Source organism: Littorina saxatilis, linkage group LG11 (assembly GCF_037325665.1).
Source record: "Littorina saxatilis isolate snail1 linkage group LG11, US_GU_Lsax_2.0, whole genome shotgun sequence".
In the NCBI taxonomy this organism is placed as follows: Eukaryota; Metazoa; Mollusca; class Gastropoda; order Littorinimorpha; family Littorinidae; genus Littorina; species Littorina saxatilis.
The window spans coordinates 160,039-185,544 of NC_090255.1; the positions used below are offsets into that span (position 1 = coordinate 160,039).

At 42.9% G+C, this 25,506-nt stretch overlaps 1 protein-coding gene across 1 annotated transcript in view; it reads right to left on the reverse strand.

Moving 5' to 3' along the window:
• Positions 1 to 25,506, reverse strand: part of LOC138980740 (uncharacterized) — a 77,902-nt gene that overhangs the window by 49,616 nt on the left and 2,780 nt on the right. The window contains exons 3-6 of the mRNA XM_070353643.1: positions 23,051 to 23,103; positions 16,860 to 16,926; positions 12,841 to 12,896; positions 6,888 to 6,927 (exon numbers count right to left, since the gene is read on the reverse strand). Coding sequence (XP_070209744.1) covers positions 6,888 to 6,927; positions 12,841 to 12,896; positions 16,860 to 16,926; positions 23,051 to 23,103 — 216 coding nt within the window. The remainder of the gene's footprint in view (positions 1 to 6,887; positions 6,928 to 12,840; positions 12,897 to 16,859; positions 16,927 to 23,050; positions 23,104 to 25,506) is intronic.

The following is a 25,506-nucleotide window of genomic DNA, read 5'->3' on the forward strand; positions in this document are numbered from 1 at the left end:
GCTGGAGCTTGCTTCTGTGACGCTAAAGATTTCACCAGATTTTGCAGTTCGTCGATCCTCCTCTGTGAGGGGCGAACTGACCAATCTACCGTATCGAACCTCATTCCCAGATACGTGAAGGTCTGGGATGGTGTGAGTTCTGACTTGGTATGGTTTACCGAGAAACCCAACTCGCAGGCTTGAGACAGAATAAGCCGAGTATGAGCGCTGCAAGCTTCTCGATCCTGATGAAGAATGAGCCAGTCGTCGAGGTAAGCTCTGAGTCGTACGCCTTGCTGTCTGACTTGGGAGCACAGCTGGCGTACCACCATCGTGAAGATCCAAGGAGCAAGAGATAGACCGAAGGGAAGAGCCCTGAATTGGTACATTTTCTCTCCCCACCGAAATCTCAGCCATTTCCGGTCTGAAGGGTGAATGAGGATGTAAAAGTATGCGTCTGTCAGGTCGACCGACGTCACCCAGTCTCCCGGCCTGAGTGCTTCTCTGACTGACGCTGGTGTCTCCATCGTGAACTTGATCTGTCTCAGAAATCTGTTCAGGGGAGACAACTCTAAAACCGGGCGCCAGCCCCCTGAAGCCGTTGGTACCACGAAAATTCTCCCATAAAAACCTGGGGAGTTGCAGTCCATTACTTCGTCTATCGCCTCCTTCTGTATCAGAGACAAGACTTCTGCTTGTATCGCTGTCTTTGCTTCCAGCTTGGCGCCCGGAAACTTGAACGACGGTGGGACTCTGGTTAAGGGAGCTTTTCCCTCCTTCCAGAGTAGCCTGAACCCCGAACGCACTATACTCACTATCCACTGATTGTTTACTTTTAGCAACCAAAGGGGTAGGGCCATTGACAGGCCGCCTGCCACCAAAGGCGTGGTGGATGCATGAGCTAGTGGTTCGGGGACGCATCATTGGGGGTGTGCTTTGCGTCCAGACCCCCTTGAATTGCCGAAAGACGGCTTCTTCTTTGGGTAAGGCGCGCCTCTTCCCCGTCCTCGTGAAGAAGAGCTGGCTTGTGTTGACCTGCCCCTATTCGCCGAAGAGGCGGAAGGTTTAGGCGGTCCGTAGCTCTTGCTCTGATGCTTAGGAAAGCCGTGTTGCGCTATCTTGGCTATAGCCAAATCCCGATCGTCGCGGGTTTGCTTGTGGAGCGCGTCGAGCGACGGCTGTCCCAACAAGGCACCCTCCGTGAAAGGGGATAACTTGAGAGCCTCCAGTGTGGCTTTATCTTGGATCCTGGAACCCGAGAGAAACGCTGACCTGCGCGTGTGCACGGCATGAGCATAAAGGTGCGCAGAAAGACGCATTTGTTCAGCTGAAACTTTGGCCAAAGTAGCGAGCAGCGTCGTCACATCCTTTTCACTCGCGTCCTGTCGAAACTCAAACGGTTCCAAGGACGTAGTGATAGAACGGGAGAGGGACCTGAGTAGCGTTTCCGAAAGAGAAGCTAACTCTAGGTTGTATCTCCCTGTTTCCTCCAATGCTACAAGGGATGCCTCTGTATAAGGAACAGCTCTGTCCCTATTGTAGCCATCCTCCCTGAGTGTCACTAACTCCGGTGTAACCGGAAGTGGAGCACGTGGCAGGGAAAAAATGTCTAAGAGATTGTGTGGCTTAGAGTTCAACAAGAACTTCCGGGCAGCAGCTTGCCCGACATAAGGGGTTGGCTGTGCGGAAGCTAGCCACGGCTGTGCTAACTCTGGTGCCGGACTGTGCGCTGAAAGCAGAGGCACTGTGTCCAAAGGCACATATTCCGACCGGGAATTCGTAGCCAGAATCTTAGACATCTCATACGCCACTGAGGGAGATTCACGAAACCTAAAAGTTTGTTTTTCTCCCTGTGTTGCGCGAAAATCTCTGACAGCCGAAGGTGGTGGTGCAGACAGGCTTGTTGTTGCCACCACTCCTTCCTCAAAGTATCTTGAAGCTACCTGTGCCGCCAACGCCACTGCATTGGGAAGCTTGTCTGGTAGCCGGAAATTAAGATCTTCCTCAGAAAGGGAAGTCCCGTATTCCGCTTCTTCTTCCGGCACGGAAGTGCCTGCCGGAAATTCGCCGCCATATTGACTGTCATAGTCATAGGCAGTGTCATCCGGAAGAGAGGTACCGTATGAGGCATGTCCCCTACTCGTATCCTCTCTGCAGAGAACTTCCTGCCCCCTGGGCGGAAGTGTGGAGAGCTGTGTGAGGGATGCTTTCGATGAGCAAACCGGCACTTGCTTGTCTCCTGTTGTAAGTACAGGCGCCTGCAAGTCGTAATGCGAGCAAGTCTCCTGCCTTACAACAACTTCCTGCCCCTTGGGCGGAAGGGAAGAACGCGGTGCAAGGGATGCTGAGCAAACCGGCATTCGCGTGTCTTCCGTCAAGAGTACTGACGATTGCAAGTCGTGATGCGAGCAAGTCCCTTGTATCTTAACAACTTCGCGCTCCCGTGGCGGAAGTTTGGACCGCTGTACCGAAGTTGCATCCGTATAACAACCTGGTACTGGCGTGTCCTCCGATCCAAGCACAGAAGCCTGCACGTCATGATGAGAGCAGGTCCCCTGTGTTATCACGGCTTCCTGCCCGGCGCCGGGCGGAAGTAGGGAACGCCCGTGCGTATCTCCCTGTGGGAGAGTCACAGTACCTTTAGAGTAGCTGCTGAATCCGGAAGTGGAGGCATGGTGAGGGAAACTCTTTCCGTCTTCACCGGAATGATGTTCAGCGTGAACGTCGGCCGACGTAACAGTGGCTGACGGCGATGCCTTCACCCTCGAATGAGAGCGATCGTCCACGGTTCTTGCCTTTAGAGAGAGCAAATGTTCGCTCGCCGAGCGTAATTCTGACGAAAACATGCACCTCATTTGATCGCTAAACGTTGCAAACATTGCTGACAAATCTTCCTTCTCCGATGCTATGCTAGCCTTAACCGGCGCCGTCTTGCATTCTTGCTTCAGCGCCGGCATAATCGGACTCTTAGGATTGTCAATTTCTACCGTGAAAGTATTCTGAGAAACTGGCTCAAACACCGTAACTGTAGGTTTAGAACCCTTGGGCTTCTTAGCCGCTTTCTTAGACGGAGACTCTGTATTGGCTACCTGTCTAGAGCTGGGTTTCTTCTTCCCACTGTCCGCCATATTGGCGTTAGTCTTGCAGACGAAAGTAAACAAAGACTAACTCGTGGCAAACGACAGCAAATACAACGAAAGAAAATGGAAAATTCTCACCCAATCTCAGCTAGAAGCTAAGATACAAACGAAAGCAGGGTGTAGTCTGCCAAAGAAACAGAGGGCTAACAAAATAGCCCGAGCGTAATCCAAAACACGTCCTTAGACGCTATCGCTGAAGAGTAGAATGAAGAACATGGCGGCGAGAGTACGCATGCGCAATGCATGTAAAAGGTAACCATTGGTCAGATATGGTCATGTGACTGGTCAAGGCCGTTCTATTTTTAGGGTTACTCCCCCCCTACCAGGGTGGAGCGTAGTTTCAGCGTTCTAGCACTAAACTGAAGTAAATTGCTATATGTGAATTGGGATAAGATATGTAATTTAATCAAAAATTTGCTCCAGGGGCTTGCAACGTAGTACAATATATTACCTTACTGGGAGATTGCAAGTTTCCAGTACAAAGGACTTAACATTTCTTACATACTGCTTGACTAAAATCTTTACAAAAATTGACTATATTCTATACAAGAAACACTTAACAAGGGTAAAAAGACAAACAGAATCTGTTAGTCGCCTCTTACGACATGCTGGGGAGCATCGGGTAAATTCTTCCCCCTAACCCGCAGGGGGTAAGTATCCTCCTCCTTTATCCTCACTAGAATATTACTGCTAGTATTATCACAAGGAATCCAATCTCCTTTATCCTCACTGGAATAATACTACTAGCATTATCACAAGGAATCCAATCTCCTTTATCCTCACTGGAATAATACTACTAGCATTATCACAAGGAATCCAATATCCTTTATCCTCACTGGAATATTACTACTAGCATTATCACAAGGAATCCATTCTCTTTTATCCTCACTGGAATATTACTACTAGCATTATCACAAGGAATCCAATCTCCTTTATCCTCACTGGAATATTACTACTAGCATTATCACAAAGAATCCAATCTCCTTTATCCTCACTGGAATATTACTACTAGCATTATCACAAGGAATCCAATCTCCTTTATCCTCACTGGAATATTACTACTAGCATTATCACAAGGAATCCAATCTCCTTTATCCTCACTGGAATATTACTACTAGCATTATCACAAAGAATCCAATATCCTTTATCCTCACTGGAATATTACTACTAGTATTATCACAAGGAATCCAATCTCCTTTATCCTCACTGGAATATTACTACTAGCATTATCACAAGGAATCCAATCTCCTTTATCCTCACTGGAATAATACTAATAGCATTATCACAAGGAATCCAATCTCCTTTATCCTCACTGGAATATTACTAATAGCATTATCACAAGGAATCCAATCTCCTTTATCCTCACTGGAATATTACTACTAGCATTATCACAAGGAATCAAATCTCCTTTATCCTCACTGGAATAATACTAATAGCATTATCACAAGGAATCCAATATCCTTTATCCTCACTGGAATATTACAACTAGCATTATCACAAGGAATCCAATCTCCTTTATCCTCACTGGAATATTACTACTAGCATAATCACAAGGAATCCAATCTCCTTTATCCTCACTGGAATATTACTACTAGCATTATCACAAGGAATCCAATCTCCTTTATCCTCACTGGAATATTACTACTAGCATTATCACAAGGAATCCAATCCAGGGGTCGACACTAACTTATTTGGCCTGGGGCCACACTGGCCCCAGAGATGGAAATTGCTGGGGCGGAAAACAAAAATCTGGGGCCCACTCTCAGTATTCACGTGCGGCAATGCATTGTTTGTTTTTCTTCATCGTACTGAAGCCAGGGAAATTCTTTCAACCATTTGACATTGACATTACGACAGCGCTTCGCGCTATTGGCTGCATCGGTCTCCTTTTTTCGTTTCTCTCCACCCTGTTCTTCATCTTCATTTCCATGTCTTTTTTCACCAGGGATGTGTCGCCACATTTTGCGTTTGGCATTTGAAAGCGATACTTATCTCTCACTCTGAAGAGCGCAATTTGGGAGTTATTTCCCTTGCGGCATTGTCCTTCGACGATTTCAATGTTTTTTTTTTCTTGACTGCGGCATTGATCGTAACGCAAACTTCAGTGACGACTTTGACTGGTGATTTTTAGTGATTGGCTCTGGCATTGGAATTATCGGTTTGTCATTGTCAGTTGGAATTTATCCTGGGGCGGAGTGGACCCCAAGCTTCGGCAATGTTTGGGGCGGAACACAAAACTCTGGGGCGTTCCGCCCCCCGCCCCCGCTAGTGTCGAACCCTGCAATCCATCGGAGTCTGCACGACCCACTCGCTCCGTTTCAAGCTTTTAATTAATGAGGCATCATCCCTAACACGACTGACACAAGCAGTTCTTATTAATAGCAGCAGGAAATCACGGGTTGAAATCATCAACACTACTCACATCTATAAGATAGACGAGACTTTCTTGTTTTATCTGAATGTTGGCTGTTGAAATCATCAACACTACTCACATCTATAAGATAGACGAGACTTTCTTGTTTTATCTGAATGTTGGCTGTCTATTTGTTTTATCTGAATGTTGGCTGTCTATTTGTTTTATCTGAATGTTGGCTGTCTATTTGTTTTATCTGAATGTTGGCTGTCTACTTGTTTTATCTGAATGTTGGCTGTCTATTTGTTTTATCTGAATGTTGGCTGTCTATTAGTTTTATCTGAATGTTGGCTGTCTATTAGTTTTATCTGAATGTTGGCTGTCTATTTGTTTTATCTGAATGTTGGCTGTCTATTTGTTTTATCTGAATGTTGGCTGTCTATTTGTTTTATCTGAATGTTGGCTGTCTACTTGTTTTATCTGAATGTTGGCTGTCTATTTGTTTTATCTGAATGTTGGCTGTCTACTTGTTTTATCTGAATGTTGGCTGTCTATTAGTTTTATCTGAATGTTGGCTGTCTACTTGTTTTATCTGAATGTTGGCTGTCTACTTGTTTTATCTGAATGTTGGCTGTCTATTTGTTTTATCTGAATGTTGGCTGTCTACTTGTTTTATCTGAATGTTGGCTGTCTATTAGTTTTATCTGAATGTTGGCTGTCTATTTGTTTTATCTGAATGTTGGCTGTCTATTAGTTTTATCTGAATGTTGGCTGTCTACTTGTTTTATCTGAATGTTGGCTGTCTACTTGTTTTATCTGAATGTTGGCTGTCTATTTGTTTTATCTGAATGTTGGCTGTCTACTTGTTTTATCTGAATGTTGGCTGTCTACTTGTTTTATCTGAATGTTGGCTGTCTACTTGTTTTATCTGAATGTTGGCTGTCTATTTGTTTTATCTGAATGTTGGCTGTCTACTTGTTTTATCTGAATGTTGGCTGTCTACTTGTTTTATCTGAATGTTGGCTGTCTACTTGTTTTATCTGAATGTTGGCTGTCTATTTGTTTTATCTGAATGTTGGCTGTCTACTTGTTTTATCTGAATGTTGGCTGTCTACTTGTTTTATCTGAATGTTGGCTGTCTATTTGTTTTATCTGAATGTTGGCTGTCTACTTGTTTTATCTGAATGTTGGCTGTCTACTTGTTTTATCTGAATGTTGGCTGTCTACTTGTTTTATCTGAATGTTAGCTGTCTATTTGTTTTTGGATTTCACCAGAAAACAGATTTTATTCATTGAACATTATACCGACCATTATTAAGTCAGATCTCATAACTGTACTCACCAGAAAACAGTCAGATCTGTTCACTGTACATTATACCGACCATTCTAACGTCAGATCTCATAAGTGTACTCACCAGAAAACAGCCAGGGGAACAGCCGAATCAAAATGAAAATCTGAAAATACAGAAGTTGTACATTTTTACTCAAAATGTCAGGGTAGAAATGTAATTGTGGTCTTAAATCAAACAAAAAAACTAGAAAGAGAATGCATAGAAAGAGCTATTCCAGTTCCAAGAAGAGAGAAGAAAGAACAAGTCACGCTCATTCAGTAGCATCAATAAACAAAGAGAAGAAATGCAAGCCAGATAACAATAGAGAAATAAAATACTAACAACAACAAAAAGGGAACAAATGAAAGATTAAGGCTTCAAACAAATACAGGAATCAGACAACATGAAAAGATTAAGGCTTCAAACAAATACAGGAATCAGACAACATGAAAAGATTAAGGCTTCAAACAAATACAGGAATCAGACAACATGAAAAGATTAAGGCTTCAAACAAATACAGGAATCAGACAACATGAAAAGATTAAGGCTTCAAACAAATACAGGAATCAGACAACATGAAAAGATTAAGGCTTCAAACAAATACAGGAATCAGACAACATGAAAAGACAATAAACATTTCACACCTGAGAAGACATGCAGAGTTCCTACCATCAAATAAACATAGACACACAAGACAACCATCATACAGGAATCAAAGATCAAATAAACATACACACAAGACAACCATCATACAGGAATCAAAGATCAAATAAACATAGACACAAGACAACCATCATACAGGAATCAAAGATCAAATAAACATAGACACACAAGACAACCATCATACAGGAATCAAAGATCAAATAAACATACACACAAGACAACCATCATACAGGAATCAAAGATCAAATAAACATAGACACAAGACAACCATCATACAGGAATCAAAGATCAAATAAACATAGACACACAAGACAACCATCATACAGGAATCAAAGATCAAATAAACATAGACACACAAGACAACCATCATACAGGAATCAAAGATCAAATAAACATAGACACACAAGACAACCATCATACAGGAATCAAAGATCAAATAAACATAGACACAAGACAACCATCATACAGGAATCAAAGATCAAATAAACATAGACACACAAGACAACCATCATACAGGAATCAAAGATCAAATAAACATAGACACACAAGACAACCATCATACAGGAATCAAAGATCAAATAAACATAGACACACAAGACAACCATCATACAGGAATCAAAGATCAAATAAACATAGACACACAAGACAACCATCATACAGGAATCAAAGATCAAATAAACATACACACAAGACAACCATCATACAGGAATCAAAGATCAAATAAACATACACACAAGACAACCATCATACAGGAATCAAAGATCAAATGGACATACACACAAGACAACCATCATACAGGAATCAAAGATCAAATAAACATAGACACACAAGACAACCATCATACAGGAATCAAAGATCGAATAAACATAGACACACAAGACAACCATCATACAGGAATCAAAGATCATATGGACATAGACACACAAGACAACCATCATACAGGAATCAAAGATCAAATGGACATAGACACACAAGACAACCATCATACAGGAATCAAAGATCAAATAAACAGACACACAAGACAATCATCATACAGGAATCAAAGATCAAATAAACATAGACACACAAGACAACCATCATACAGGAATCAAAGATCAAATGGACACAGACACACAAGACAACCATCATACAGGAATCAAAGATCAAATGGACACAGACACACAAGACAACCATCATACAGGAATCAAAGATCAAATGGACATAGACACACAAGACAACCATCATACAGGAATCAAAGATCAAATGGACATAGACACACAAGACAACCATCATACAGGAATCAAAGATCATATGGACATAGACACACAAGACAACCATCATACAGGAATCAAAGATCAAATGGACACAGACACACAAGACAACCATCATACAGGAATCAAAGATCAAATAAACATAGACACAGAAGACAACCATCATACAGGAATCAAAGATCAATAAACATAGACACACAAGACAACCATCATACAGGAATCAAAGATCAAATAAACATACACACAAGACAACCATCATACAGGAATCAAAGATCAAATAAACAGACACACAAGACAACCATCATACAGGAATCAAAGATCATATGGACATAGACACAAGACAACCATCATACAGGAATCAAAGATCAAATGGACACAGACACACAAGACAACCATCATACAGGAATCAAAGATCAAATAAACATAGACACACAAGACAACCATCATACAGGAATCAAAGATCATATGGACATAGACACACAAGACAACCATCATACAGGAATCAAAGATCATATGGACACAGACACACAAGACAACCATCATACAGGAATCAAAGATCATATGGACATAGACACACAAGACAACCATCATACAGGAATCAAAGATCATATGGACACAGACACACAAGACAACCATCATACAGGAATCAAAGATCATATGGACATAGACACACAAGACAACCATCATACAAGAATCAAAGATCAAATGGACACAGACACACAAGACAACCATCATACAGGAATCAAAGATCAAATAAACATAGACACACAAGACAACCATCATACAGGAATCAAAGATCATATGGACATAGACACACAAGACAACCATCATACAGGAATCAAAGATCATATGGACATAGACACACAAGACAACCATCATACAGGAATCAAAGATCATATGGACATAGACACACAAGACAACCATCATACAGGAATCAAAGATCAAATGGACATAGACACACAAGACAACCATCATACAGGAATCAAAGATCAAATGGACATAGACACACAAGACAACCATCATACAGGAATCAAAGATCATATGGACATAGACACACAAGACAACCATCATACAGGAATCAAAGATCAAATGGACACAGACACACAAGACAACCATCATACAGGAATCAAAGATCAAATAAACATAGACACAGAAGACAACCATCATACAGGAATCAAAGATCAATAAACATAGACACACAAGACAACCATCATACAGGAATCAAAGATCAAATAAACATACACACAAGACAACCATCATACAGGAATCAAAGATCAAATAAACAGACACACAAGACAACCATCATACAGGAATCAAAGATCAAATGGACACAGACACACAAGACAACCATCATACAGGAATCAAAGACAGACCTGTTTACCCTAAACCCGAGGCAAGAGTACTTTCTCCAAAAGTTGAGTGTATTTTTCAAAAAGTTGGTGTACTTTGCAAGCAAAGCCATATGGGCTAGGGAAAATGTACGCGTGGGTGCAAACGTGTTTGTGAAAGAATAGCATGTCTATTGAACACCTTCAGAATTTAACTCCTTCCAATACAACAGGGATAAAACAATTTTATTTACCTGTCAGTTTATAGCATTATAACCAGTGTCTTCCAAACAGATTGATAATGAAAAGATGAAGTTCGTGAAATAACATCTGCGGTTGACAGTGGCAAGTTCAGTTTTACAATCATCTCAGAAAACATTGCTTCAGCACGGACTACAGCCTTTTCTTCTGGCAGGATTTGCTTTGCAGAAATGAACTTCATAATTCCTTGGCAGCTTTCATCGGATTTCTTTGCAGCAACCTTGTCCAGGTGAGTTTTGGAACCGCAGTGTCGTCCGATGTCATATTTCCCAGCATGGGCAACGGAGAAATCTGATTTACAATACTTGCAGTGTGCATGTCTTTTTCCCATAGTAGACTCCACAATTCCTGGCTCTTTCTTATATTTCTCCAAGAAAGTCTGCTGCTTCTGCTGTTTAGACTTGGTATATACAGTCATCCGAAACTGGCACATTTTACCGCTTCATTTTGCCACAATTGTCCAGACGATCGCACGTGCCAACAACTGAACAAGATTTCCACAGCTGAAGACTCGCTGTCATGGTTATCTCCCTTCGACCGAAACCGGTATCAGTTGTACCATCCCGTAATCAGCACACCAACACCGGAAAACGTATTCTAGACTTTTTCTTATGCGTATTTTGTGCGTGTGTCGCGTATTTGCGTACCGATAATAATTTGGCGTACAAAATACGCCCAAATCGTACTGGTAAACAGGTCTGCAAAGATCAAATGGACATAGACACACAAGACAACCATCATACAGGAATCAAAGATCAAATTAAGATAGACACACAAGACAACCATCATACAGGAATCAAAGATCAAATTAACATAGACACACAAGACAACCATCATACAGGAATCAAAGATCAAATGGACATAGACACACAAGACAACCATCATACAGGAATCAAAGATCGAATTAACATAGACACACAAGACAACCATCATACAGGAATCAAAGATCGAATTAACATAGACACACAAGACAACCATCATACAGGAATCAAAGATCGAATTAACATAGACACACAAGACAACCATCATACAGGAATCAAAGATCAAATTAACATAGACACACAAGACAACCATCATACAGGAATCAAAGATCAAATTAACATAGACACACAAGACAACCATCATACAGGAATCAAAGATCGAATTAACATAGACACACAAGACAACCATCATACAGGAATCAAAGATCGAATTAACATAGACACACAAGACAACCATCATACAGGAATCAAAGATCAAATTAACATAGACACACAAGACAACCATCATACAGGAATCAAAGATCAAATTAACATAGACACACAAGACAACCATCATACAGGAATCAAAGATCATATGGACATAGACACACAAGACAACCATCATACAGGAATCAAAGATCATATGGACATAGACACACAAGACAACCATCATACAGGAATCAAAGATCAAATGGACATAGACACACAAGACAACCATCATACAGGAATCAAAGATCGAATGGACATAGACACACAAGACAACCATCATACAGGAATCAAAGATCAAATGGACATAGACACACAAGACAACCATCATACAGGAATCAAAGATCAAATTAACATAGACACACAAGACAACCATCATACAGGAATCAAAGATCAAATGGACATAGACACAAGACAACCATCATACAGGAATCAAAGATCAAATGGACATAGACACACAAGACAACCATCATACAGGAATCAAAGATCAAATGGACATAGACACACAAGACAACCATCATACAGGAATCAAAGATCAAATGAACATAGACACACAAGACAACCATCATACAGGAATCAAAGATCAAATTAACATAGACACACAAGACAACCATCATACAGGAATCAAAGATCAAATGGACATAGACACACAAGACAACCATCATACAGGAATCAAAGATCATATGGACATACACACAAGACAACCATCATACAGGAATCAAAGATCGAATTAACATAGACACACAAGACAACCATCATACAGGAATCAAAGATCGAATTAACATAGACACACAAGACAACCATCATACAGGAATCAAAGATCAAATGAACATAGACACACAAGACAACCATCATACTGGAATCAAAGATCATCTTTCTTTCTTTCTTTATTTGGTGTTTAACGTCGTTTTCAACCACGAAGGTTATATCGCGACGGGGAAAGGGGGGGAGATGGGATAGAGCCACTTGTTAATTGTTTCTTGTTCACAAAAGCACTAATCAAAAAATTGCTCCAGGGGCTTGCAACGTAGTACAATATATGACCTTACTAGGAGAATGCACGTTTCCAGTACAAAGGACTTAACATTTCTTCCATACTGCTTGACTAAAATCTTTACAAACATTGACTATATTCTATACAAGAAACACTTAACAAGGGTAAAAGGAGAAACAGAATCCGTTTGTCGCCTCTAACGACATGCTGGGGAGCATCGGGTAAATTCTTCCCCCTAACCCGCGGGGGTAAGATCACATGTACAGACCACAGAAGAACAAGATCACATGTACAGATGACAGAAAAGCAACATACGGGAATGCCATCGTCGTCATCGTCACTGTCTTCGTGCATGTGAACAACACCTGGACCTGAAAGATAAAAAGCCACATCAAACATGGCGTGTAGATATGCAATGATTTAACATTTGTTTAAGTCAAACATGGCATTATGATATGCAACAACGGAAGGTATCCAAACAAAATTATCTGCAGCGTGTAGAAGGTGAACGGGTCTTAAGGTATCCTGACACCAGTGGCCGAGGTCTTGTCGAATATATAGCGACTTTACGCATATGCGTGAGGCTTACGAACAACGTAGCATCGAAACGGGTTGGTCTTGTCACATCAAGGTAGGTCAGTTGGAAGTACTTGAAAGGACACGATTGATTTGGGGGGAGTCTTGAAGGAATACGATTGATCTGGGGGGAGTCTTCAAGGGATACAATTGATCTGGGGGGAGTCTTAAAGGAATATGATTGATCTGGGGGGAGTCTTGAAGGGATACCAATGATCTGGGGGGAGTCTTGAAGGAATACCAATGATCTGGGGGTAGTCTTGAAGGGATACGATTGATCTGGGGGGAGTCTTCAAGGAATACCAATTGATCTGGGGGGAGTCTTAAAGGAATATGATTGATCTGGGGGGAGTCTTGAAGGAATACCAATGATCTGGGGGGAGTCTTGAAGGGATACCAATGATCTGGGGGAGTCTTGAAGGAATACGATTGATCTGGGGGGAGTCTTGAAGGGATAAAAATGATCTGGGGGGAGTCTTGAAGGAATACCAATGATCTGGGGGGAGTCTTGAAGGGATACCAATGATCTGGGGGAGTCTTGAAGGAATACGATTGATCTCGGGGGAGTCTTGAAGGGATATGACTGATCTGGGGGGAGTCTTGAAGGAATACGATTGATCTGGGGGGAGTCTTGAAGGGATATGATTGATCTGGGGGTAGTCTTGAAGGAATACGATTGATCTGGGGGGAGTCCCGAAGGGATACAATTGATCTGGGGGGAGTCTTGAAGGAATACGATTGATCTGGGGGGAGTCTTGAAGGGATATGATTGATCTGGGGGGAGTCGTGAAGGGATACCAATGATCTGGGGGGAGTCTTGAAGGGATACGATTGATTTGGGGGGAGTCTCGAAGGGATACAATTGATCTGGGGGGAGTCTTGAAGGAATACGATTGATCTGGGGGGAGTCTTGAAGGGATATGATTGATCTGGGGGGAGTCTTGAAGGGATAAAAATGATCTGGGGGGAGTCTTGAAGGGATATGATTGATCTGGGGGTAGTCTTGAAGGGATACAATTGATCTGGGGGTAGTCTTGAAGGGATACAATTGATCTGGGGGGAGTCTTGAAGGGATATGATTGATCTGGGGGTAGTCTTGAAGGAATACGATTGATCTGGGGGGAGTTTCGAAGGGATACAATTGATCTGGGGGGAGTCTTGAAGGGATACGATTGATGTGGGGGGAGTCTTGAAGGGATATGATTGATCTGGGGGGAGTCTTGAAGGGATATGACTGATCTGGGGGGAGTCTTGAAGGGATACCATTGATCTGGGGGGTCTTGAAGGGATATGACTGATCTGGGGGTAGTCTTGAAGGGATACGATTGATGTGGGGGGTCTTGAAAGGATACAATTGATCTGGGGGGAGTCTTGAAGGGATATGATTGATCCGGGGGAGTCTTGAAGGAATACCAATGATCTTGGGGAGTCTTGAAGGAATACGATTGATCTGGGAGGAGTCTCAAAGGGATACAATTGATCTGGGGGGAGTCTTGAAGGGATACCATTGATCTGGGGGGAGTCTTGAAGGGATATGATTGATCTGGGGGGAGTCTTGAAGGAATACGATTGATCTGGGGGGAGTCTTAAAGGGATACAATTGATCTGGGGGAGTCTTAAAGGGATACAATTGATCTGGGGGGAGTCTTGAAGGGATACAATTGATCTGGGGGGAGTCTTGAAGGGATACCATTGATCTGGGAGGAGTCTAGAAGAGATACGATTGATCTGGGGGAGTCTTGAAGGGATACAATTGATCTGGGGGGAGTCTTGAAGGGATATGATTGATCCGGGGGAGTCTTGAAGGGATACCAATGATCTGGGGGAGTCTTGAAGGGATACAATTGATCTGGGGGGAGTCTTGAAGGGATACCATTGATCTGGGGGAGTCTTGAAGGGATACCAATGATCTGGGGGGAGTCTTGAAGGGATACAATTGATCTGGGGGGAGTCTTGAAGGGATACCATTGATCTGGGGGGAGTCTTAAAGGGATACAATTGATCTGGGGGAGTCTTGAAGGGATACAATTGATCTGGGGGGAGTCTTGAAGGGATACCATTGATCTGGGGGGAGTCTTGAAGGGATACCAATGATCTGGGGGGAGTCTTGAAGGAATACCAATGCTCTGGGGGAGTCTTGAAGGGATACCAATGATCTGGGGGGAGTCTTGAAGGGATATGATTGATCTGGGGGGAGTCTTGAAGGGATACCAATGATCTGGGGGGAGTCTTGAAGGGATATGATTGATCTGGGGGGAGTCTTGAAGGGATACCAATGATCTGGGGGTAGTCTTGAAGGGATACCAATGATCTGGGGGGAGTCTTGAAGGGATATGATTGATCTGGGGGGAGTCTTGAAGGGATACCAATGCTCTGGGGGAGTCTTGAAGGGATACCAATTATCTGGGGGGAGTCTTGAAGGGATATGACTGATCTGGGGGGAGTCTTGAAGGGATACGGTTGATCTGGGGGGAGTCTTGAAGGGATACAAATGATCTGGGGGGAGTCTTGAAGGGATATGATTGATCTGGGGGGAGTCTTGAAGGGATACCAATGATCTGGGGGTAGTCTTGAAGGGATACCAATGCTCTGGGGGTAGTCTTGAAGGGATACAAATGATCTGGGGGTAGTCTTGAAGGGATACCAATGCTCTGGGGGTAGTCTTGAAGGGATACAAATGATCTGGGGGGAGTCTTGAAGGGATACAAATGATCTGGGGGTAGTCTTGAAGGGATACCAATGCTCTGGGGGTAGTCTTGAAGGGATACAAATGATCTGGGGGTAGTCTTGAAGGGATACCAATGATCTGGGGGTAGTCTTGAAGGGATACAAATGATCTGGGGGTAGTCTTGAAGGGATACCAATGATCTGGGGGGAGTCTTGAAGGGATACCATTGATCTGGGGGTAGTCTTGAAGGGATACCATTGATCTGGGGGGAGTCTTGAAGGGATACCAATGATCTGGGGGGAGTCTTGAAGGGATACCAATGCTCTGGGGGGAGTCTTGAAGGGATACCAATGATCTGGGGGTAGTCTTGAAGGGATACCAATGATCTGGGGGGAGTCTTGAAGGGATACCATTGATCTGGGGGTAGTCTTGAAGGGATACCAATGATCTGGGGGTAGTCTTGAAGGAATACCAATGATCTGGGGGGAGTCTTGAAGGGATACAAATGATCTGGGGGGAGTCTTGAAGGGATACCAATGATCTGGGGGGGAGTCTTGAAGGGATACCATTGATCTGGGGGGAGTCTTGAAGGGATACCAATGATCTGGGGGGAGTCTTGAAGGGATACCAATGATCTGGGGGGAGTCTTGAAGGGATACCATTGATCTGGGGGAAGTCTTGAAGGGATATGGTCTGATGGTATGACTTTAGAACGATCTGAGGGCCTGAAGCAGTCTTATGGTATGACTTTAGAATGATCTGAGGGCCTGAAACAGAGTCTTATGGTATGACTTTAGAATGATCTGAGGGCCTGAAGCAGTCTTATGGTATGACTTTAGAACGATCTGAGGGCCTGAAACAGAGTCTTATGGTATGACTTTAGAATGATCTGAGGGCCTGAAACAGAGTCTTATGGTATGACTTTAGAACGATCTGAGGGCCTTAGATATTATCTCTTTAACTTGATGCAAGCCTATTGGGAGAGCCTGTTTCACTCAATTTTAAAGTTCACTTCATGTACATAAAAAGTGTTAGCTTTACAGATATGTTCATATATCTGACTGTAAATGACCCAAAGTAGCGGCCTGACCTTCTCTCAGGTACTTGTAGGCCCCTTGAATCTCCTGGAACCTCTCCGTGGCATTGTCACTCTTGTTCTGCACGCCACATAAACACATTGTCACTCTTGTTCTGCACGCCACATAAACACATTGTCACTCTTGTTCTGCACGCCACACACACCACATAAACACATTGTCACTCTTGTGCACGCCACACACACCACATAAACACATTTTCACTCTTGTTCTGCACGCCACACACACAACATAAACACATTGTCACTCTTGTTCTGCACGCCACATAAACACATTGTCACTCTTGTTCTGCACGCCACATAAACACATTGTCACTCTTGTTCTGCACGCCACATAAACACATTGTCACTCTTGTTCTGCAAGCCACACACACCAAATAAACACATTGTCACTCTTGTTCTGCAAGCCACACACACCAAATAAACACATTGTCACTCTTGTTCTACAAGCCACACACACCACATAAACACATTGTCACTCTTGTTCTGCAAGCCACACACACCACATAAACACATTGTCACTCTTGTTCTGCACGCCACACACACCACATAAACACATTGTCACTCTTGTTCTGCACGCCACATAAACACATTGTCACTCTTGTTCTGCACGCCACATAAACACATTGTCACTCTTGTTCTGCACGCCACATAAACACATTGTCACTCTTGTTCTGCACGCCACACACACCACATAAACACATTGTCACTCTTGTTGTGCACGCAACAAACACCAAATAAACACATTGTCACTCTTGTTCTGCACGCCACACACACCACTTAAACACATTGTCACTCTTGTTCTGCACGCCACACACACCACATAAACACATTGTCACTCTTGTTCTGCATGCCACACAGACCACATAAACACATTGTCACTCTTGTTCTGCCTGCCACACACACCACATAAACACATTGTCACTCTTGTTCTGCAAGCCACACACACACCAAATAAACACATTGTCACTCTTGTTCTGCAAGCCACACACACACCAAATAAACACATTGTCACTCTTGTTCTGCACGCCACACACACCACATAAACACATTGTCACTCTTGTGCACGCAACAAACACCAAATAAACACATTGTCACTCTTGTTCTGCAAGCCACACACACCACATAAACACATTGTCACTCTTGTTCTGCAAGCCACACACACCACATAAACACATTTTCACTCTTGTTCTACATGCCACACAGACCACATAAACACATTGTCACTCTTGTTCTGCATGCCACACAGACCACATAAACACATTGTCACTCTTGTTCTGCATGCCACACACACCAACAAAACACATTGTCACTCTTGTTCTGCACGCAACACACACCACATAAACACATTGTCACTCTTGTTCTGCAAGCCACACACACCAACAAAACACATTGTCACTCTTGTTCTGCAAGCCACACACACCACATAAACACATTGTCACTCTTGTTCTGCAAGCAACACACACCACATAAACACATTGTCACTCTTGTTGTGCAAGCCACATAAACACATTGTCACTCTTGTTCTGCAAGCCACACACACCAACAAAACACATTGTCACTCTTGTTCTGCAAGCCACACACACACCAAATAAACACATTGTCACTCTTGTTCTGCACGCCACACACACCAAATAAACACATTGTCACTCTTGTTCTGCAAGCCACACAGACCCAACAAAAACATTGTCACTCTTGTTCTGCAAGCCACACACACCACATTGTCACTCTTGTTCTGCAAGCCACACACACCACATAAACACATTGTCACTCTTGTTCTGCAAGCCACACACACCAAATAAACACATTGTCACTCTTGTTCTGCACGCCACACACACCAAATAAACACATTGTCACTCTTGTTCTGCAAGCCACACAGACCCAACAAAAACATTGTCACTCTTGTTCTGCAAGCCACACACACCACATAAACACATTGTCGCTCTTGTTCTGCAAGCCACACACACCACATAAACACATTGTCACCCTTGTTCTGCAAGCCACACACACCACATAAACACATTGTCACTCTTGTTCTGCAAGCCACACACACCACATAAACACATTGTCACTCTTGTTCTGCACGCCACACACACCAAATAAACACATTGTCACTCTTGTTCTGCAAGCCACTCAGACCCAACAAAAACACATTGTCACTCTTGTTCTGCAAGCCACACACACCACATAAACACATTGTCACTCTTGTTCTGCACGCCACACACACCAAATAAACACATTGTCACTCTTGTTCTGCAAGCCACACACACCACATAAACACATTGTCACTCTTGTTCTGCAAGCCACACACACCAAATAAACACATTGTCACTCTTGTTCTTTATGCCACACACACCAAATAAACACATTGTCACTCTTGTTCTGCAAGACACACACACCACATAAACACATTGTCACTCTTGTTCTTTACGCCACACACACCAAATAAACACATTGTCACTCTTGTTCTGCAAGCCACACACACACCAAATAAACACATTGTCACTCTTGTTCTGCAAGCCACACAGACCCAACAAAAACATTGTCACTCTTGTTCTGCAAGCCACACACACCACATAAACACATTGTCACTCTTGTTCTGCAAGCCACACACACCACATAAACACATTGTCACTCTTGTTCTGCATGCCACACACACCAAATAAACACATTGTCACTTGTTCTGCAAGCAACACACACTAAATAAACACATTGTCACTCTTGTTCTGCAAGCCATACACACCAAATAAACACATTGTCACTCTTGTTCTGCAAGCCACACAGACCCAACAAAAACATTGTCACTCTTGTTCTGCAAGCCACACACACACCAAATAAACACATTGTCACTCTTGTTCTGCAAGCCACACACACCACATAAACACATTGTCACTCTTGTTCTGCAAGCCACACACATCACATAAACACATTGTCACTCTTGTTGTGCAAGCCACACACACCACATAAACACATTGTCACTCTTGTTGTGCAAGCCACACACACCACATAAACACATTGTCACTCTTGTTCTGCAAGCCACACACACCACATAAACACATTGTCACTCTTGTTCTGCACGCCACACACACCAAATAAACACATTGTCACTCTTGTTCTGCAAGCCACACAGACCCAACAAAAACATTGTCACTCTTGTTCTGCAAGCCACACACACCACATAAACACATTGTCACTCTTGTTGTGCGAGCAACACACACCAAATAAACACATTGTCACTCTTGTTCTGCAAGCCACACACACCACATAAACACATTGTCACTCTTGTTCTGCAAGCCACACACATCACATAAACACATTGTCACTCTTGTTCTGCAAGCCACACACACCACATAAACACATTGTCACTCTTGTTGTGCAAGCCACACACACCACATAAACACATTGTCACTCTTGTTCTGCAAGCCACACACACCACATAAACACATTGTCACTCTTGTTCTGCACGCCACACACACCAAATAAACACATTGTCACTCTTGTTCTGCAAGCCACACAGACCCAACAAAAACATTGTCACTCTTGTTCTGTAAGCCACACACACCACATAAACACATTGTCACTCTTGTTGTGCGAGCAACACACACCAAATAAACACATTGTCACTCTTGTTCTGCAAGCCACACACACCACATAAACACATTGTCACTCTTGTTCTGCAAGCCACACAGACCCAACAAAAACATTGTCACTCTTGTTCTGCAAGCCACACACACCACATAAACACATTGTCACTCTTGTTGTGCAAGCAACACACACCAAATAAACACATTGTCACTCTTGTTCTGCAAGCCACACACACCACATAAACACATTGTCACTCTTGTTCTGCAAGCCACACACACCACATAAACACATTGTCACTCTTGTTCTGCACGCCACACACACCAAATAAACACATTGTCACTCTTGTTCTGCAAGCCACACACACACCAAATAAACACATTGTCACTCTTGTTCTGCAAGCCACACACACACCAAATAAACACATTGTCACTCTTGTTGTGCAAGCCACACACACCACATAAACACATTGTCACTCTTGTTCTGCAAGTCACACACACCACATAAACACATTGTCATTCTTGTTCTGCAAGGCATACACACCAACAAAACACATTGTCACTCTTGTTCTACAAGCCACACACACCACATAAACACATTGTCACTCTTGTTCTACACTACCTGTCTTAAAAAAAGCACACAGATACATTTAGCTGTAGATCTTTGTGATGCGGCCAATTATATAAAACCAAGAATATTGCCAGAAAGGTATTTCATTCCCCTGCCGTATGAAATGAAGAGTTTCATTTTTAATAAGTTATTGTTTATGCAGTGTACCGGAGACCTAGGACACCCCCCAAAATAAAATTTGCAAAAGCAAACTTGCAGACACTTAAATACACAAAAAAATGAAAATACGCCAGATCAGTGACCCCGTTTTTGATCTCAAATTGAAGAACAACTCATTTTCTACCCACACAAATTTATTTGGTTCAGCTGTTGTGTGGAGCAGTGTTGTTTTGCCATTTTGAAGAAGACAGGTCTCAGCCTCGTCAGAAACCATAAAAGGCCTGTTTTGGCGTCATTTCTTGTGGGCTATGTGGGTAAAAACCCAGTAGTTTCAGATGCCTGTGTGAGATGACTTGTGTTGTAATACAATCAATCTGTTCTTCTCTCTGTACTACTGAATTCAGATGATGTGTGTGTGAGATGACTTGTGTTGTAATACAGTGGTACCTCTATATAACGACTTTGAAAATGTTACCGAAATTCGGTCGTTATATGGAGGGGTCGTAATATGGAGGAGTTGGTTTATGTTCATGTCCGGTCCATCACTGATCCGGATTGAATGACATGGGCGTTTTGATTGATGCCACCCACAAAGTATGATAACCAGTTTTCTATTCAATTAATTACCCACACAAAGTTTGCTTGCCCTGTAACTATTCAATTAATTACCCACACAAAGTTTGCTTGCCCCGTAACTATTCAAGAGTTAAGGTTTGCAATAAACACACTGAGGTCGAACAAAAGCATGCGGTCCCAAAGCATGCACATCGATGACGATGTCAATAACATTACCAGTTACAAATCATACGATACCCAGCAAGAATTTTGTTAAAAACAAAGATACAGTGTCCCAAACGCAAGGTACCGAACGTAAAGAACGGCGGCAGTGTGTTCAAACTGATGTAAAATTGTAGCGAAAAGCGTCAGTTTTCACGATGAAGCGCTCGCTCCTTCGAGGGACATCATTGCACTTCGGACTGTCCAGAGAGTTGAGTAATTTAGGACACTCCACTACTCATCTTCAAACTTCACTGACGGGATTATGAGAATTTAATGATTCAACCAAACGTGCGGTTGTATATCGCATCACTCGGTCACGGATCGGGAAAAGCAAAAAAAAGTTTCAGATTTCGAAACTATGTTCTGAAACAGAGATCTTGCAAATGAGCTTTATCAAGAGTCATAATAAAGTAATGAACTGAAATAGAAACGAAAACCCGTGGCTTCAGCTGTTTGCGTGCCGAAGTGATGTTGTACACGGAAAGGATTTCCGCAAGTTTTGAGCGTCCGTATCGCGCACTGACTCGACTGGAGACATAATTAGAGTAAACCAAACCCATGACAATTTTGGGAAAAGTCGTATGGACGATCATATGTCGTATCAGAGAGGGGGACGTAATACGGAGTTAGTTAGTTAGCTGTTGCTTTTCGGGTCCAGCGGACCATAATAGGCCAGATCAGGACCCCCGTAATACGGAGGTGAGAAATACTAAGACAAAGAAGGAGAAAAAATCCGTCAGAGAAAAGTCGGTCGTATTATTGAGGGACCCGTAAGGGTCGTAAAGAGAGGTACCACAGTACTATCAATCTGTTCTTCTCTCTGTACTACTGAATTCAGATGGTGTGGAGTGTGAGATGACTTGTGTTGTAATACTATCAATCAGTTCTCTCTGTACTACTGAATTCAGATGGTGTGGAGTGTGAGATGACTTGTGTTGTAATACTATCAATCTGTTCTTCTCTCTGTACGACTGAATTTAGATGATGTGTGTGTGAGATGACTTGTGTTGTAATACTATCAATCAGTTCTTTACCACTGACTCCAGATGATGCGTGTGAGACATGACGTGTGTCATGTTGTGTGTGTCACTCACCTTGTCCGGGTGGAACTGTAGAGCCAGAGTTCTGTAGGCCTTCCTGACGTCCTCTGCACAACACATACACACTGCTGTCAGTGCATAACAACACATTCACACAGCGCTGTCAGTGCATAACAACACATACACACCGCTGTCAGTGCATAACACATAGACACCGCTGTCAGTGGATAACAACACATACACACACCGCTGTCAGTGCATAACAACCCATACACACCGCTGTCAGTGCATAACAACACATACACACCGCTGTCAGTGCATAACAACACATACACACACCGCTGTCAGTGCATAACAACACATACACACACCGCTGGCAGTGCACAACAACACATACACACACTGCTGTCAGTGCATAACAACACATACACACACCGCTGTCAGTGCATAACAACCCATACACACCGCTGTCAGTGCATAACAACACATGCACACCGCTGTCAGTGCATAACAACACATACACACACTGCTGTCAGTGCATAACAACACATACACACACCACTGTTTGTGCATAACAACACATACACACGGTGCTGTCAGTGCATAACACATACACACACTGCTGTTAGTGCATAACAAATGATACACACACCACTGGCAGTGCATAACAACACATACACACCACTGGCAGTGCATAACAACACATACAAACACCACTGGCAGTGCACAACACATACACACACTGCTGTTAGTGCATAACAATACATACACACACCACTGGCAGTGCATAACAACACATACACCGCTGTCAGTGCATAACAACACATACACACACCACTGTCAGTCCATAACAACACATACACACACCACTGGCAATGCACAACAACACATACACACACTGCTGTCAGTGCATAACAACACACATCTGTCAGTGCATAACAACACATACACACACCACTGGCAGTGCACAACACACTTCTGTCAGTGCATAACAACACATACACACACCACTGGCAGTGCACAACACACTTCTGTCAGTGCATAACAACACATACACACCGCTGTCAGTGAATAACACACTTCTGTCAGTGCATAACAACACATACACACCGCTGTCAGTGAATAACACACTTCTGTCAGTGCATAACAACACATACACACACCACTGGCAGTGCACAACACACTTCTGTCAGTGCATAACAACACATACACACACCACTGGCAGTGCACAACACACTTCTGTCAGTGCATAACAACACATACACACCGCTGTCAGTGAATAACAAATGGGACAAATAATAGTACACTGTAAGTGTAACAGAACGCAACTGTCAATCCCACTAACATACATTAATAATAATGTACACTGACATATTTCAACAGCATCTGATCCAATTTCAACAGCATCTGATCTGATCGGATCGCGCCCACACACAAAACTAAATATACTTCAACACATATAAAACTGCAAATATTCAACAGACATTGATCTGATCTGATCGCGCCCACACACAAAACTAAATATACTTCAACACATATAAAACTGCAAATATTCAACAGACATTGATCTGATCTGATCGCGCCCACACACAAAACTAAATATACTTCAACACATATAAAACTGCAAATATTCAACAGACATTGATCTGATCGCGCCCACACACATGTATACAAAACTGCACACACACTGACATATATATATGTACTTCAACACACACAAAACTGAAAATAACATTAACAATTAACATACACTGACCTATTTCATGTGAATCCAATGTAATCACACACACAGTGACACGTACACTCACACACACAGTGACACACACTAACAGTAACACACACACATAGAGACACAGTCACATAGTGACTGACACAGTGACACACACACAACAGCACTGAAGCAGTTGCATGAGTCTGTGGACCTACCCTTTGATGCTGAATGGGTCAGTCCCATCACCTCTAGGCATCTCTTCACACACACACACGAGAAAATGTAAGTTTTACGCCCTCACGGCAAAGCCATTAGGGGCATGTTACATGGGAAAACCCGGCTTTGTATGAAAATAAAAAATAAAAATGCAGGGGGGGGGGGGGGGGGGGGGGGGGGGGGGGGTGTAGACAGCTGGCTGCCGGCTGCTAGAGGAGACCTGAAATGGGCTAGGGACCGGGTTGGGTCGTCTTGGGTCAGTGCTGAAATGGTTACTTTATTGGCTGTTGGCCGAACGGACACCCGAGCTTCATATTTTTGCATGCATGTATTCGTGTTTCCAAGGCCTGAGGCTTTCGCTGTGACCCTGGGATCTTTACACACACACACACACACTGACATAGTATTAGTAACCCTGTCAACCTACCCTTTGACGCTGAATGGGTCAGTCCCATCACCTCTAGGCATCTCTTCACACACACACTGACATAGTAACCCTGTCAACCTACCCTTTGATGCTGAATGGGTCAGTCCCAACACCTCCAGGCATCTCTTCACACACACACACACACATAGTAACCCT